The sequence below is a fragment of the Raphanus sativus genome, chromosome 4 (assembly GCF_000801105.2).
Source record: "Raphanus sativus cultivar WK10039 chromosome 4, ASM80110v3, whole genome shotgun sequence".
NCBI lineage: Eukaryota > Viridiplantae > Streptophyta > Magnoliopsida > Brassicales > Brassicaceae > Raphanus > Raphanus sativus.
This window is the reverse complement of record NC_079514.1, coordinates 31,500,735-31,519,137: the sequence shown is the minus strand read 5'-3', so window position 1 is coordinate 31,519,137 and position 18,403 is coordinate 31,500,735. Positions and strand designations below refer to the sequence as shown.

Genomic DNA, 18,403 nt, shown 5'->3' with positions numbered 1-18,403 from the left:
CCTGTTTTCAGACGATGAGCTAGACATGCCCCGTAACAGTCCACACGTACAACAACCAAATTGTACTCGTGTACATGCAAAGAGTTGTCCGCTTGTACAGCTTCCCAGGAGTACAGGCTCTCACAATGCTAGCAGCTCTCGGATTCCAAAACCCTCTCGAATCTCCCTCATTGACGAGACCGTCATCGGAGGGGACCAGCTACTTGAAGACATGTTCAAAGAAGACCCCGCCAACATTCCGGACAGCTGGGATTCCGAAGATGATGATGAAACCGGAACTGATGCGTCTATTCCAGCTGACAATGTCCCTAATCGTGGCTATGATCAGGACTTTTGGGCCCCCCTTCTTGACACACACCTTGGCGGTTCTGATGCTGCTGAGGTCATGGCTGGGATCACAGTTCCAAAGACTGCACCTCATATCATTCACTGTACCACCGGAGATGCTTTTGACCACACCATTCTAGTCTCCGGGGAACTTCCACCTTACACAAAACCTGAAATTGGCTCCTTCCCTGTACCACCTGGGAACAGTCCGCCTGTACAGCAAAGCAGCTGTCCACCGGCTTCACGTCCTGCGTCGTACACGGGTACGCGTAACAACAGTACATCTGGATTTCAAGTTCCTCCTCGTACGCCACCTCCACGAGAGACCAGGCCTCTTTCTGAAATCAGCGACGAGGAATTTGACATACCCCCACTTTTTGACGACACCCTCTACGACGTGGAAGATGTCCCAGACTTGGATATTGACGATGACGAACCTTATGTCGGTAAACTTTACGCCTCAAAACAAGACTGCCAAATTGGTCTTGCTATCTACGCAATCAAGGAACAATTTTATTTCAGGCAAACCAGGACTAGCAGGCACAAATTTGTACTCAGTTGCCACGATACAAGGTGTGATTGGAGGATACTAGCTAAGGAGCTAACTGCGTGTGGTTACTACACCATCAAGAAGTGTCAGTTGAGCCACACCTGTGACTGGGAAACCCGTAGGCTTTACAAAAGGCGTGCTACTGCTAAGGTTTTAGCACATATCTATCGCTCCAAATATGGAGAACCTACTGATGCACCCAAATCCATTCAGCTTCAGCAGCTTGTTTTAGAAGACCTGCGTGTCTCTGCTTCTTACATGAAATGTCATCGGGCAAAAGGCATTGCAATTGACATGACACATGGGAATGCAGAGGACTCTTACCTCAACATTGCAGATTATTTCGAGAGACTCAAGGCAACTAATCCCGGGACCATCACTGATCTTGAAACAGAAGTTGACGAAAACGGAGACACTCGTTTCCTGTATGCATTCCTCGCCTTTGGAGCTTCTATCCAAGGTTTTCGTCGCCTCCGTCCCGTCTTGATTATCGACGGTACTCACTTGTCTGGCAAATATAAAGGGACACTGCTTACTGCTAGTGGTCAAGATGGCAACTTCCAGGTCTTCCCTCTAGCTTTTGCTGTTGTAGATGGAGAGACCCATGACGCCTGGACCTGGTTCCTCTCCAAGGTTGAAAGAATTATTGCTGACTCTAGCACGCTCACAATTATCTCTGACCGCCATGTCTCCATCACCTCAGCCATAAGTCAGACATTTCCCAAGGCACATCACGGTGCCTGCATAGTTCACATTATGAGAAACGTTGTCTCCCGCTACAAAAGCAAGGGCCTTGCTAAGTTGGTTTGCGAGGCTGCTTTCCAGTTCCGCCGTGCTGATTTTGATGCCAAATTTGACAAAATCAAGATGGCCAATCTACCCTGCTTCAAATACCTGGAAGATATCCGCACCTCAAAATGGTCTCGCACCTACTTCCCTGGAAACCGGTACAACCTCATGACCAGCAACGTCGCAGAACAGCTGAACAATGCAATCTCAAAATCCAGATCTTCACCAATTGTTGAGATGTTCATGTTCATACAGCGAATGCTTACCCGCTGGTTCTCTGCCAGGAGGACTAAATCTGCAAAACACAGGGGTTTTTGTACACCTGAGGTTGATAAGGTCATTCAGACTCATATCAAACTTACTAAAGGCAGCAAAATCTCCCCATCTAGAGAGTGGAGCTTCTCTGTGAGGGGTCTTTTTGGCCATGGCAACACTGTCCACCTAGATACTAAGGCCTGCACATGTCAGGTCTTCCAGAAGCTGAAGATACCTTGCGGTCATGCACTCATGGCTGCAGACTCAGTTGGACTCTCCTACACCGGCTTAATTGGAGACTACTACAAGACTCAACACTGGATAGACACATATGCAGGTGTGATTTACCCCGAGGCAGACATTGGTGAATTCTCCATCCCTCCAGCTCTTTCAGATTTTCCTCTAGGCCCTCCGAGAACTCGCCGCCCTTCTGGTCGCCCTCGTGAAGGGCGCATCCCGTCTACTGGAGAGATACCGGTAACTATATCTCTCACTTCAATTTCACAACTAGTTTTATCATGTTCTAATGTAACTTCTTCTTCAGCCTGTGAAGAAAACAAAAACGGTTCCCAACAAGTGTACCCGCTGCGGTGGTACTGGCCATAATAGGACTCGCTGTGTTTGTCCTATCTGACTCGCGGTGAATCTTATATCCAACAGACGTACCTTTTGGATAGCAAATTCACCTTGTCTCTACTATTTTCTTTAACACTACTACCTTTTGAACTTGTAAGGCTTCTCTTGGATAGCAATCTGGATAAACAAAACCAGCATGCAGTGCCTGTTTGTTTTTGGGTGGCACTAAAAGCCTTTGTAAAACTATTTTCCATAACATATGGCTAATTCTGAAGTTATTTTCTTTGGTTGAATGTTCAATGAATGGTTGTATTATTTATACCCTTTCACATCTGTACAGATAATAACATCACTGAACAGTACAAACAGTTTTCCTAACCCCATTAATCCACATGTACAACCTTCCTCCTGTACTCCTACGTCTTCGACTTAGGCCCAATAAAATTTAAAGGCCCAACAATATAAATTATAACGTCGTCGTTTAGCAACTCCATATTCATCTCCAACTTCAGTATAGAAACTCAATTAAACACCAGCTCAGACACGATTAGGGTTCAAACTTCTCAATTTCTCCCCAGGTACAAAAAGCAAAAAAAAAATGGTTAAGACCAACCGTGGTTTCCCGACACACTGTCCCTGTGGTTCACGGGTCTCATTCCGCACCTCCAAAACAATCGCAAACCCCGGTCGACTTTTCCACAGTTGTCCCTATGGAAACGAGGTACTCTGAATATGCGTTTACGGTTATTTTGTAGGAACACCATGTCCCAATCTATTATCTTACGTATTCCTAACCATACAGAACAATCCACAACATCTATTCAAGTGGACAGACGAATCTATGGTCGAGGAAATTGAGGACATCAAGGATCGTTACGATGAGTTTGAACAGGAGGCTCTCGGACAAGCAAAGGATCTGCAGGTGCTTCAGACCGAAGTTCAAAACCTCATTCAAAAAAATTTGGCCAACGCTACCACTATCCAGCGTTGCCATCATGATGTGGAGGAAACAAAAAACCAACTTGAAGGCCTCAAAACGGATCTGAAATGTCTGAAAAACCTGCTCCTCTGCACACTCTTCTTGGGCTTCTTCTATAAGTTCATCCTCTAAGTTCGTTTCCCTAGTAATTTGTATCTTTTGTACGCTACGACTCTCCATTTTGTTTGTTCGTTTAGAGTCGGAACCCAACTATGTTTCTGTATCTTTTGTACGCTACTATATGCTTCTTCATTGTAATGAACAAAACTATCCACTAACTTTTTCCAACACCAATTCTTTACTCATACAACTATTCTCGTACACGCTTGCTCCCAGTACACAAGTTCAGCGAGTCATAAACAAAACCTTTTACCATTGATAATCGTACACTTGTACAATGAACCTCAGTTACACACGCTTAACCACTTCATATGCTCCTTTACTCATTTTCCATAAACATGTACACTGACTTCAGGATAATAATCTAATTATCTACGCACTAAACACTCGATAAACTTTCAACACTAAGTTAAACATCAAAATAAACCACATCTAACACCATCAATGAACAACCAGAAAATCAAAGTTGATTATAAGTTTAACATCCACTTCCTTCCTGTTAGTTAAATTACCTTAGGAAAACAATAAGTCAACAACCACGAAATTATACATCAGAAACAAAAGGTGAATGCATCCTCCAAATCAGACAACAAAACACATAAACCAAACTCCGAAAAGCCTAAGCACCGCCATCCTCGTGCTCTCCATCCCCACAAATGTACAACGGCACAATCCAATCCTTGTACAGATCCATTGCCCATTGCTTCCTAAAACAGTCAACCGCCCCATCTGTTATATCCTTAACATCCGGTTCCTCCACACCAGTGGCTGCCAACTCCATGAACTTTACTGCCACTGGCCCGCAATCCCCACTACGGGTATTCTGGTACCCATCAGCCATCAAAGAAACACTGAACGGTTCAAGCCCGTGTGCCTTCAGATATCCAGCTCCACAAACTTTTCGGACAACATAGGGTAACATCTGCGCAATTTGGGTCATCAGGGACATCACTTCTTCCATCTTCCTGAGGGTTCGGTCTGGGTCATACACCAACACATTCCAACCCGTTATGCTAATGCGCAAACCTACCCAGTGATTTCCACCCCAAATCATCGGTGCAAAAACCTCATCCACATCCACACCCAGTTTCTGCCCCACCCTAGTCAGATACCCTGCAAGCTTCCTATCCGAAAATACACGCCCCTTATACCGCGATGAAGCAAAAGCCTCAGCCTTTCCACCAAGCTGTTCCATGAACCAAGGAGCAACGAACATAACTCTCCTCAACTTAAACAACTCAGCATGTCTCTCCCCAACATAATACATCAACACTTCCATGTGCTGCACATATAAAATAACACATGCTTTACTCAAAAGCAACAAAAAAGCAAACACATTCACTGTAACATAAAACACATAACATACCTTGCTTGTAACCCACTTCTGTGAAGCAGCAAGGTCCAAGAAAAACTGGTTGTCCATATCACATACAGGAAGCCCCATGTGCGTTCTGCCAAACCAAAGATGTTTACTTCAAATCCTCTGGGAAGCACAAGCCAAAAAACAAATTAAAAAAACCAACTTACACTTTAGGACCAGACAACAAAACTTGCTCGAAAAAAACATAGTCCGGGTCAAGTTCGAAAGGCACAATCTTCTCCAGCCTAAAGGGTTCCTTAGCTAGGAGCAAGGCGGCAAGATCAGCTTCAGCCTCAACCGGCTTATGCCTTGCTCTGAGTTTAGATGGAGAATCACTAATACAGGTAACTGCCTTATCATCCAGTACGTTTTTTAGGCCATCGGGCCCAACTGCCCCACCACCAACCTATTCATATTAACTTCATCAGCCATGTACAAAGGACCCATGTACAAATAACACGATCACCAAAAATTATGTACAACTACCTCCTCCACTGCAGCATCCTCGCCACCACAACACTCTTCACGTACATGAGCAGGCATATCATTCACACCCTACAAAGCCAAATAGAAAAACAAAAAAAATTCAAAAGTTTAAACACTTCTACAACTAGAGGTACATCTACAACGAGGCGCGAAGACTCTGAACACGTGTACATTTTTCTCAAATAGCACTCATGTACAGACATTTTCATCTGTACATCCATCACAGAAAACTTGCCTTAGCAGCCTCTGCTTTCTCTTGCTCGGGTTCGTTTTTTCCACCTTCGTGATCCAACACAACCTCTGTCCCACACCCTTGAGTCACAATGTTGCCAATTAGCTCATCCAACCTGCTTGTTTCATGCTGTGTTTTCAAGACAACGAAAAGGTCAATCATGGTTAACACAAATACAATTAGAACACAGGTTACTGACCTCGTCACCATCTACTGCCTCACTGTTCGAAACTTGTTCATCTTTCTTCACAGACCCTGAACCATCATCAACCTGTACATCAAAGGGGTATTAACCACTTGCAGCAGAGAACAACAAAAACAAAAAAAACAACTAACCACTTCATCAGCAACATAATATGTCTGGCTAGTTGTAGCCCGGTAAAGGACAGTGCCATCTAACCCGGTTGCCCCTTTCTCCACCCACTGCAAAGGGACACCGTCACCTTCAGCTAAAGGTAGGAGGACAGGTGGTGGTTCTGCAGAGGAACTGCTACTATCCACACCACCAGCTCCCGCAATGTCGCCACCACCTGCTTCCTCTGTCTCCGCGACCTCATTCTCACTTTCACTAGCTTCGCCAGAGACATGACTATCCTCATTCACCTTCTCACTACCACCTACATTTTCATTGTTGACATCGTTGTCAATCTCAGGAGGTGGAGTCCGTTCATTATCCTTGTTCCCATCGATGCCCCCATCTTCTTCCATAAAATCATCATCACTAAACCTGCGCCCATCGTCTCGTTCACCCGAGCCGTCGCCTTCATCATCAGTATCACCCTCCCCCCTATATTCCGGTCCAACATCATCAGGGTCACCCACCTGTTCGTCCTCGTCATCTTCAGACACATCCTCTGACTTTCTCCCCTTCGATATCCCACTCTCCTTCATCTTCAATTTTTTCCCACTGCGCATCAACTCTTTCCTGGGAGTTAACCCTAACCTCCTACGCTTAGACAGCTTCCTCTTCAGCCAAGTTACCGTCTTTTCCAGGGCCACCAGCCTACTAACAACCTCTCCATTACTCACGTTGTCAACCAGGGCAGGCTTCCGAAAATAGGCGCTCAATCTCCTTTGCACCAATAAAGGCTCAGCAATAACTCCAGTTTTAGCCGCACCAGCCTCCCTCTTCCTCTTCCTCAATGCTTTAGCATCCTCGTGGTTGTAAAAATCTTCTTGCGCATCACCTCCCCTCCAAGCACTCTTGAGAAATTGTTGTCCACCACACAAACGCCTAACCATGTAAGCCACCGTTCGATCAGCGATTTCATCATCCCAAACACCCCAGCCTTCTGGCATGTCCCCAGGTACATCCATCATCGGCTCCACCATTAGCTAATAAGTAAAACAAAACAAAACACGTTAGTATTGTACACAACACTATCCACAAAACAAAGTACATGGAAAAAGAATCCAGCCTAAGCAATCAAACAAATTTCGATCTCCACGTGTGCAACAAATTTAAAAGTACATACTGTACAATCAAATCCTCTGTACACAGGATGAGCACCAACAATGCAGTCCGCGTGTACAACAATTCTACTTGTACAGATACCCCAAGCCGAATTAGATACCAGTTGTACACAAAAAAGCAGGTTTAAAAAGGGCAGTACATGCAAACACAACGCATGTAGACGTACACACCCTAGGGGAAACCCAACACTACAAATGCAATTTAGCTCTTCCAAAAAAAAATTACAAAAGTGTAACAAAAAATAAAAAGAAAAGTGTCATCAATACCTGCGGGTCATTCTCAGCTTCAAGGACATCCCACAGTTTCAGACCCTTTCTCTGAGGTAAGGCTTCACAGTCAATGATCTTCACCTCATCGGTACCACCCAATCTTCCCGAAAGCACAGGTATCAATTCATACACAACAAGCTGGAGAGCAAGTGGGAAACCAGACATTTTCTTTGTCTTCTGCCTCAAACTGGAGCAAAAGTCACCTTCAGGGTCATCACACAAACCCATCACCCTCTTTGGCGGAATCATCGTGGAAATCGTCCAGTAGAAGGACTCTCTTCCCCAAGGAAACTCTAGAAATTTGTTCAGGTTCTCCAAACGCTTCACATGTTTCAGTGTTGGGCAGACCGGTGAAGTAGAGGCTAGCAGCACGCCATCAACAATCAGTATCAAGCAGAGCCTAAACCTACGGCTCCGCGGGATAGTAAGGTCTTGTTCAATCATTTTCGCCACCTCGGCGATCGTTATGTCACGTCTACCATCAAATAGGTAATCCCAGAAAGCATAGTCCGCCTCTTTGTACTTGGGAACAACGTCCACAGCATAACCCTCCTCAAACTCCCCGCAGGGCAACCCAGTAACACGACCATACTCCACCAACGAGAATCTAAAAGGGTTCCCGCCAAACACAGGCCACAGCTCGTACTTCTTTTTCGTAACAACCTGACGGGCAAGCATGGCATGTAGCATAACCGACGAATAGCTACACCTACGAACAGGAATGTTGAATAGAGGTCCGAAGCAGGAACGCAGCAAACGCCCAAGGTCAGGGGTTCCTTTCAAAGCATCTCTCACCACCATCAGGTACCCAAGCGATGAGTAGTTGTTCAACCTCCGGCTCGGGAATCTATCGGTCTCAAACAAACGTTTGGGTAGGCGCTCGTCGGGACACACCAGAGGGCTACTATCCCCTATACAATCAAAAACAAAATGAACATTACGGATGTGGGTCGACGAACCGAACGAATCCAACACAAAAAAAAGTTTTCAAACCGCTCACCAACAACTTGTTCTTTGCCCGGTCGCCGGCGAAACCCCGGCGTCTCTTCCTGTCCACCACTATTCTCTGGATCTGCAAATTACAAGCACAAACAAAAAAATGGATAAGAGTAGAAGATGGGAGAACCGAACGACGGAAAAACAGTGTAAAACGACAGTGTAAAACAAAGGGCGGAACCCTAATGCTAAAGCTAATCAATAAGAGGAGAAGATGGGAGAAAAATTGACAGCCCGACGGACCTTTACCAGGACGGCGAGCGCTTCTCCTCATCGCTTGAAGTTATCGGAAATAAAGGCCACGATCGGAAAGTTATCGGTGTATCGTCGGTCAAATCGGCTCTCTTTCTCTGCTAATGGGAATATCGCTGAGAGAGGGGAGGAAAACTGAAAATATCTCACCGCTTTCAGTTTTTTATTATTAAAAGAGAAACCGAAAAGGCCACTGTGATTTGAATTTCAAAAACGCAACCAGACTATATTTCACACGCTAACCAACGGAAACTAGTTGAGCCTCTAGTTGCAAAAAAGTGTCTAAGTAGAGCAAAGTGATCTAGAATGATGCTTAAAGTCAATAAGTGACTTAGAGTGTAAATCTCTCTAGATTATATCCCCTAAATACGATTTGTGTGTAAATTTTGTCGTCCGTTACGCTAAATTACAAATATATGTCTATCATAATATTGCTTTTTCATATCAAAACAAAATACTTTTCACGATCTAAGTAAAAGTAATTTTTAAACATATAAAAAATCAAAACCAAGTAAACGAGTCTCCTTCACGATAAGACTCTTTTGTTTTCTTTTACCAGCTCAGAACAGAGAGAGCCACTGCATGTTCTTCTCTTCAAGCTCACTTTCTCCTTAAACCCATTAAAACTAAATGTCTCTCGAATGAAAAATAAATCAATTCATTTTCCCAAATTCCCGGTCACAAAGTAACGTTTTAAATTGAGATGAAGTTGAATAACCAGAAAGATTCATCAGAGAGGCTAACGTTGGATCGGATCCTACCCGGTTCCAGTTCACCGACCCGACCCGGATCCAAACTCATGGTCTTGCTCCTCCTCGTCTCAGCAACTTACGTCGTCTACACACTAAAGCTCATCTCCAGCTCACGTGCCTGTCACGTGGAGCCTTTCTCCGCCGCAGTCGTTCGCCGCTTGAACGACATTGTGAACTCATCTCAGCCGTTCATCCTCCTCCAGTCTAACCAAACAGCCGTAATCGAATCTCACAACTCCTCACCACCCCCACCTCCTCCTCCTCCCCCGGAAACCGACCTCCGCCACGTGGTTTTCGGAATCGCGGCGTCGGCGAGGCTATGGAAACAGAGGAAAGAGTACATCAAGCTCTGGTACAAACCGAATCAAATGCGCGGTTACGTCTGGTTAGAGAAACCGGTTAAGAAACTCGACCAAGAAGAAGAAAACGAAACCAACAACAACAACCTCCCGCCTGTTAAAATCTCCGCCGACACTTCCAAGTTCCCTTACAAAAACAAACAGGGACACAGATCGGCGATTCGAATCTCGCGGATCGTGACGGAGACGCTCAGGCTAGGACTCGAGGACGCGAGGTGGTTCGTGATGGGAGACGACGACACGGTCTTCGTCGCCGAGAATCTCATCAGAGTTCTGAGGAAGTACGATCACAGTCAGATGTATTACATCGGGAGCTTATCGGAGAGCCATCTTCAGAACATCTACTTCTCGTACGGGATGGCTTACGGCGGCGGGGGATTCGCCGTGAGTTATCCGTTGGCGGTGGCGCTGAGCAAAATGCAGGATCGCTGCATAAAGAGGTATCCGGCGTTGTACGGTTCGGATGATCGGATGCAAGCGTGCATGGCTGAACTCGGTGTTCCACTCACTAAAGAACTCGGTTTTCACCAGGTTTGATTAGATTGTTATGAATCTATTAGCTAAGTTGTTATTTAATCAGGAGGTAACTTAACTCCAAAGTATGTCTAGATTATGAAGGGTATTTTAAATAGAATACATACTATTTATAGATATATAAAAATACGCATTTCAATTAATATCATAAGTTATAAACTTACACAAAGAAGCGTAAGTTGCTTAATATTTGAAGTAGACGTTTAAAATTGAAAAGATCTATATAATAAGACCGAAAATTATATATATATCAATAAGATTGAATTTTTGCTTTGATCAGGTAGTTTAAACTGCCTTAAGTTTCAAAAGAAAAGGTAGTTTAAAGAGTTATTTTCACCCCAAGACAGTTTATGACTTTTTATTACAAGATGAGACACTTAACGCGGGTGAGGTAGTTTCTCGGTGAAAAGACTTAAAATGCCCCTGACTAAATCCTAATCTGCGCAACTCCTTTATTTTCTCTAGTTAGGTTTGGTAATTGGTTCAGTGGTTTTTAAAATTTGAATTGTTGGTGGGCCCGAGTTTTCAATAAACCTGATTTAATCAATTTGCATCTCTTCAACTTCCCATTTCTTTTTTATCGTTCCTCTATTACTCTCTGTGTTTACGAGACCCAAAGCTTTTAGAGGAAAACTTGAGGGGCGATTTTAGGTTGTGCCATTTGGTGGTGATTTCCGGTGATATAAACCGACGGCGGCGGGAGAGGAGATCTAACGATGGCGAGGACTCGTGGCAGTCGCGGCAAGGAAAGAGAAAAATGTTAGTTCTCCGGTCTAGGATTTTTTTCCCGGTTTCGCATTGGTTTAGACTAATTTAGGGTTTATATCTGTCGTAGATGCGGCGGATTCCGGTGTCGATATAAGAGAACCAAAAGTGGACTCATGGACACAAGCAGTGTACACATGGACACCAGCACACCAGCGATGTGCTCATGGACACCATCAATGTACACATGTCACACGTGTACACTAAACTTAAGATGTCCATATGTACCATCAATCACCTATGCATATAGCAGCTATGCATATATTTAACTAATGGACAGCTAAATTTCAGTGTATCCATGGATACCATTAGTTAATGTCTAGTACGTATGAACATCTTAAGCTTAGTGTATACTTTTGGTGTACATGTGTACATTGATGGTGTCCATGACACCATCAGTGTACACTGAACTTAAGATGTCCATATGTACCATCAATTAACTATGCATATAGCAGCCATGCATGTATTTAACTAATGGACATCTAAAGTTCAGTGTATACATGGATAACATTAGTTAACTATATGCATGGCTGCCATTTGCATAGAGAATTGATGGTATATATAGACACCAAAAGTGTACACATGGACATCAGTGGTGTACACTTAGAGAATTGATGGGACATTTGGAAAACCAAAAATATACACAAGAACACAAGCAGTGTACACATGGATACCATTAATGTATACATGAACACAATCAATGTACACATAGACACCAAAAGTGTACACTGAACCTAAGATGTCCATATGTCCCATCAATTAACTATGCATATAGCAGGCATGCATATAGTTAATTGATGGACATCTAAAGTTCAGTTTACACATGGACACCACCAGTTAACTATATGCATGGCTGCCATAAGCAAGGTTCAGTATACACTGATGTTGTCCGTGTATAGTGTCCTTGTGTACATTGATGGTGTTCATGAGTACTGATGTTGTCCACGTGCGCACTATCAGTAGTTAACTATGGATGCCATATTCTAGGCGCGTGGATAAAAGTGTAAATTGGAAAGCAAAACATTGTTGTACACATGTACACTATGTTGATACCTGTTTGTGTTGCATGAACATTATCCACATGGACATATCCTGTTTTGTACACATGTATAGAAGTGTATGTGAATTGAACGCTTTGTGGTTGTTGGATGGGGGGGTGAAGTAACTGTCCTAGTTTGTGAAAATGAGATTAAAGAGGATTTGAGAAGATGACAGAAATAATAAGTAGAACAGACCAATTTCTGGACGCAAACCGTCTGAGGAATATGCAGTATTTCTGAAGTTTTGATTTTTTCTTTTTTTGTTCAAATGAAGGAGAAAGCAAAGTTGAGAAAAAGACTGTGAGATGTTAAAACCCAGAAAATCTGGACCGTCAGAGGTTAGATGGCTGATGTAATTGGATGGTTTAGATTAGGTAGATATAAGTCTTGTCAAAAAAATCAGAGGAGATCTACACCGTCCAAAATAAAATAGAGATGAAGGGTTGAGAGAAGTTCTCGCTAAAACAAAAAATTTAGTTAGTCAAGGTGTTAGCGCCTCGGGGTATGTAGTGACTAGCTAGTTAGAACAAGTGGGAAGTTGTTATAAAAAACTACCTTAGTAGTGGTAAGTGTTTTATCTTGTAATTAAAAACATAAAACTGCTCCGTGGTGTAAATGTTTCTAGTTTAAACTTCAGCTACAACGATCTACTCCCTCTGTTCCTAAATATAGGATTTTCTACACTTTTCACGTTTATTAAGACTATAATAATTATTTGCACTTTATTTAATTATTTATATCATTTACACACTTTCCAATAACTGTCTACCAATAAAATTTAATCAGTACAACTTTTAATAAAAAAAGAACCTCAAAAGTATACAAAACTACCTTAAAAATATAGAAAATCTTATATTGTGGAACAAAGAAAAACTCCAAAAAATCCTATATTTAGGAACGGAGGGAGTACTATACTGATCATCACCATTTAATAGGAAGCGTGAAGTGTGTAATAAATGTGTAGTTAATGAACTTTAAGCGGTCAAGATTTAAAAAATGAACATGTCTTTGGACTTCTTTCATAAAAATTCTACCTATTGGTTTACATATGAAGATAAATTCATTTATTTAAAAAAAATAATTACGATACGAGTGCCACGTCACTGGACCCAAATTTGTCCGTACGTTATTGTTGCCGGAGTAAGGTACCCGTCGTCACGGTGTCGGGCAGTTTCTTTAAAGAGCTGTCACGCATTTAATGGCGCGTGAATCTCACGTGATACTTTCATTGGATTGTTAGCTTTGTAGTTCACTGATTGTAGTACATCACCAGCCGTCGGTTACCTACCAATAAGTAGACTTCAAGTTCGAAACCGTTCGGTTATTATGTCTTTAATTGTTTGTGTTTTACAGTACGATGTGTATGGCAATCTATTCGGTCTACTAGCGGCGCACCCGGTGGCTCCATTGGTAACACTTCACCATCTTGACGTGGTAGAACCAATATTTCCAAACATGACTCGTGTAGATGCCTTGAAGCGTCTACAAGTGCCAGCTATGCTAGACTCTGCCGGTCTTATGCAACAGTCCATATGCTACGACAAACGTCGGAAGTGGACCGTTTCAGTCTCTTGGGGATACGCGGTTCAGATCTTTCGCGGAATCTTTTCCGCTCGAGAGATGGAAATGCCTTCAAGAACCTTCTTAAATTGGTAATTTACATCATATAGGTATTAATGTATTAAAATATGTACGTGGTAGCATAGTAGACTCATGCTTTACGAAAACTCTGTTACATTAGTCAAACCATAAATCTAGATATCAACATCTTAGACGTTTTTTGTTTGTCTTGGCAGGTATCGGCGGGCGGATTACACGGCGTACGCTTTTAATACACGACCGGTGAGTCGTCATCCATGCCAGAAACCGTTTGTGTTCTATATGGCAACGACGGGAGTTCATCCCATGACAAATATGACGGTGAGCCGTTACGAAAGTCACCGTGTGGCTCAACCCGAGTGTCGATGGAAGATGGCTAATCCCGGTGATCTTAGAACCGTCATTGTTTACAAGAAACCGGACCCTCGCCTTTGGGACAGAGTAAGTCAACATCTGGCCTTTTTTGTCACCGAGTTAAAGTCTGTTTTTTTTTGTCGGCGAGTTAAAGTCTGTTTAAGTAGCTGTTATGCAGTCAAATTATTACCAATGCTTGAAATAATAATATATTATACGTTTAATATATTTTTTTGGGGGGTGCAGTCTCCGAGAAGAAATTGTTGCAGGGTGAAATCAAAGAAGAATAATACTTTAGAGATCAGTGTTGCAGTTTGCAAGGAAGGTGAAGTGGTTGAAGTTATGTAATAATTTTCATGTTTATATAACTTAATTCTGCTCTGATTCAATTATACAGATTAGTAGATTACCTATTTAAAACTGTTGGAATATTTTGAAAAGTTAGTTAAATAATTGTCAAAATCTGATTCTGTTTTATAAGTTAATTTTTTTTTAATACTATTCAGGGTAAAAACAGCGAAAATACTACAAAATTTATTTGATGAGAATATAATATTTATCAACAGACCTTTAATTATTTAGGTAGTTAAATATGAAATTTAAATCTAGTGAAAATATATTAGGTATTGTACCATTAGATATATTTTTAGATTTAAAATAGTTTAGTTTTTGCTTGTTTAATAAATGATATTTTGTGATTTTGACTGTCACAAATATTTTTGTACTGTTCTTAAGGATTGCCTGATTGAAATTTGTTTTATAAGAATCTATGACTTCGATTTCACTGCTGACATGCGCATAGGTGTTTTCGGCAAGATTTTTAATATATTTCAGATAAAAAAAGTATTTTTTTAACAAAATAGTACATAAAACAATCATCTGAGGGTGATCATAAGAGCCATGGGCATCAAAGAAAAAAAAATATTTACACTTTTTTTTTAGTGAAGAAAAAGAAACAACATTGATTGAAGAATATATTTGTTGACGGGAGAGTATAGTAGTGAACTGAATGAGCCGAACGATGAAATGTCATTTAGGTATCCAACCAGAATTTTCACGAGTATGGAACGCATTCCATAGTGAAACTGATGCAGCGCATCTTGACAAGTCACTGGTGCCGTCACGTTAGAGTTTGGTCACGTCTTTGGGCTACTATTATTATGGACTTGATTAGTTGTTGTTTAGTTATTGTGGATTTAGTTTAACGTGGCTTTGCTGTTAGATTATTAGATTAGGGTTTTCACTAGTTTTGTTATTTAAGCTTTGCCTTGCAGTTGTAAACGAATAGCTTTTGACTTTTAATAAAATATATTGAGAAGTTATTTCTTACCTTCTTTTTACCTTTTTCTCGGATAGAGTTAGACTCTCAACGATCTTAAGAAAACAATGTTTCCTAGGTATTCTAAGAATCAATAGATAACTTGTCTTATCCGTAGTTTCTGTTACACCAGAAATCAAATAAGATACCTAACCTCTAGTACAATACGGCTTGGAACTGCCATGAAGGAAAAAGATGCACGTATGAAACCCAACATGACAAAACTCCTATAGCAAAATCTAAGGAAATCAGTCAAAGAGTGTGTAAAGCACCAAATGTTTATGGTAGAAATAAGAGATTGTAAAGTGTTACTACTTTTTCACTATAAGAAAATAGTGATATTGCAAGAAAGAAATACTGCAATGAAATCACGATGAATTATATAATATTTTTCATTGAATGTTGCAAATTCGTAATTGTTGCAAATATATTGCAAAATTTGCAATGGATTAATTTATTGATAAATTTGTAATAATAATGCAATAACATTTGTATTGCAATCTTGTTGTATTTTCACAACAGATATTTGCAGTATTGCAAATTATCACATGATTTATAATTAATATTTTGTTGTGTTACTACAAAAATATAATAATTCTAACACAAATTTGCTAAATTTTTCGTTTGTTTTGCTATTCAACGTACGATCTTATATGGAGTTAATTATTTTTAAAGTTTAAAATAATTAAAATAAAATATGAAATAATTAAATAACTAGAGTATATTATATAATTAAAAAATTACAATAGTGATTAAAATAAAAGCAACATTCATTAATCCTTGGTCGGCATTGTTTATGGTTGATACTAAGACGGTATCTGATCGTCTTCGAATTCCCCAAATTTTGTTATTGATTAATGAAAAACATATTTGGCAAATGTTTGCAGTGGTTCATCTTTCTTAAATACAAGAATTTCACGTTTGACTATGAAATATGAATGCTCTTAACTGTCCATATTAATCATTACTCTCATACCGAGTGCTAACACAATATGATCGAAATCCTATAATGTTATACCATACTAATATATACAGAGTGTATGCTTGATTTGAGCACTATAATTTCTTCAAATTAGCAGTGCCGGAGACACGATCGAGCCAATTAAGGCCGAAAGCATATCATTATCTTCTCTCTAGATGAAAAGGGAAGCAAAAAATAAAAACTTAATTTTTTTATTAAAAAATTATTTATAAAGAACAAAAGGAGAAAAATTAATTTGTTATAAGAATCAAATACCTAGATTCAGTGTGCTGGAGTTATCTTAGTTTGAAATTTTAAGAAGTTTAAAAAGTGGGAAAAAGGCGAGATATGCACCGAGCTATTTATATATCTAATTTGTGAGGTTTAAACTTAACAAAATAATAACTTGAAATTAACACTGAAGAAAAGATAAAAATATAAATCTTTTTCGATAAAATATTAAATGTAGATATTTTTGAAATAAATTTATTAAGCATTCAGATTTTCAGGTCAATTTAAATCATGGTTTTCTGGTTTTGGAATTATTGGATTTTAGAATCAATACAATTATCTTGTTCAGTTTATACATATAATCAAAGGTTAGGGTAGAGTATAGTTTGGATAAGTAATTTTAATAACAATGCGATTTTTAATTTTTACTAACATATTCACATACAATTTTAAATAATTAAATACAATATGTATTCAACTTTAAATAAAAAATAAATGTTTAAGAGAGACATATTAAAATGTCTTTTTTTGCTAAAAAGACATTAAAATGTTGTAAATGTAGTGATAAAGATATCACATACTGTGTAAAGTGTGTTACTTTAACTCTTGATTTATATGCCAAAAAGCCTTGTCTCATTATCATTGGATAGTTTTAGAAAATTTTACAACAAAATATTTATGTAGCTAAAAAGTAGCAAATTGGTAACGAAAAATTGCAGTGAGAAAATTTATCGTTGTTTTGCAGTGAATTTACAACAAATTTTCGAAATGCATTCATCAATGCAAAAGTATTATAAAATTTGTTTCCAAATCGCAAAAAGTTACATTGCAAAAATATGACGCAATACCACTATTTTCTTGTAGTGAATATGTTTTTATGCTACCGTTAAGTTTAGCAAACAATAGTGGTTTATAGATTCTCTTACCCTTTTCTCGCAAGGAAGATCCAGACTCAAATAGTGGTCTACACTTTTTTTTCCTGGTGTGGAAACGTCATCGACAAAGAAAACTACCTAAACAAATTAACCATCCGACGATACGTTCATGATTTATTGATCTAACATTATGCAACCAAAGCGTAAACCATGACCAAGAAATAATCTATCTGCCAAATCATTCGGTCATCTCTGGAATCCATAGTTGAAGCCGAGGATTTAGGTACCCTGGACACGGAAGCTGGGAAACTTCTCGAAGCAAGTGAGGAGACAAACTCGCTCGACGATGAAGAAAAAGAGTAAGAGTAGTGAATGTGATGTATATACAGAACATTTTTGTATTTTGTGTTTGCTGTACCAAAAATCTCTTGCTTTTTTTTTTTGTGCAAAACAACCACAAAGCTCTTGCTTAAAACGGGCATTGGGGCCTAATTGATAGATTTGAGGCCCAAAATTGTCTTCCGGACTTATTCCACAGTCGATATGCACACTTGTGATTTCTTTGGTAATTTATTTATTTTTAAATATACAAAACTATATTTCATTAACTATACCTCATCTCACTTCATTTGTTTTGTAGTATAGTATATCAGTCAATCTTAATTTGTGATTTAATATTCAACTAGAGGATATAATACATGATATACGTGGAACCAATCGATTATTTTACAAAAGTGATGCATGACTACAAAATTAAATCAGAAAATTAAAAATGATCATAAACATGACATATGTACTGCAAATTCAACCAAAGGTGTATTGGGAACCAAAGAAGATTCCATATATTACTGTCACACTTCTGAATCACGAGAATGCTTATCCACAAGACTCAAGAGATTGAAACCAAACATCTAACCAAAAAATAAATAAAAAGACATATATGTATATGC

At 39.9% G+C, this 18,403-nt stretch overlaps 1 protein-coding gene across 1 annotated transcript; it reads left to right on the top strand.

Annotated features, from left to right (window-relative positions):
* The first annotated feature begins 9,195 nt into the window (after nt 1-9,195).
* On the top strand, nt 9,196-14,530 carry LOC108831093 (uncharacterized). Its single transcript, XM_018604658.2, has 4 exons — nt 9,196-10,307; nt 13,469-13,767; nt 13,912-14,155; nt 14,315-14,530. Exons 1-4 carry the CDS (start codon nt 9,369-9,371, stop codon nt 14,414-14,416), a joined length of 1,584 nt encoding a protein of 527 aa, XP_018460160.1. The 5' UTR covers nt 9,196-9,368; the 3' UTR covers nt 14,417-14,530.
* The last annotated feature ends 3,873 nt before the right edge of the window (nt 14,531-18,403 follow it).

Excerpts from the sequence above, each read along its gene's own strand:
- LOC108831093 (XM_018604658.2), top strand. The coding sequence starts at position 9,369 with ATGAAGTTGAATAACCAGAAAGATTCATCAGAGAGGCTAACGTTGGAT. Across the intron at positions 10,308-13,468 it reads AAGAACTCGGTTTTCACCAG|TACGATGTGTATGGCAATCT; the intron begins GTTTGATTAGAT and ends TGTGTTTTACAG. Across the intron at positions 14,156-14,314 it reads ACCCTCGCCTTTGGGACAGA|TCTCCGAGAAGAAATTGTTG; the intron begins GTAAGTCAACAT and ends TGGGGGGTGCAG.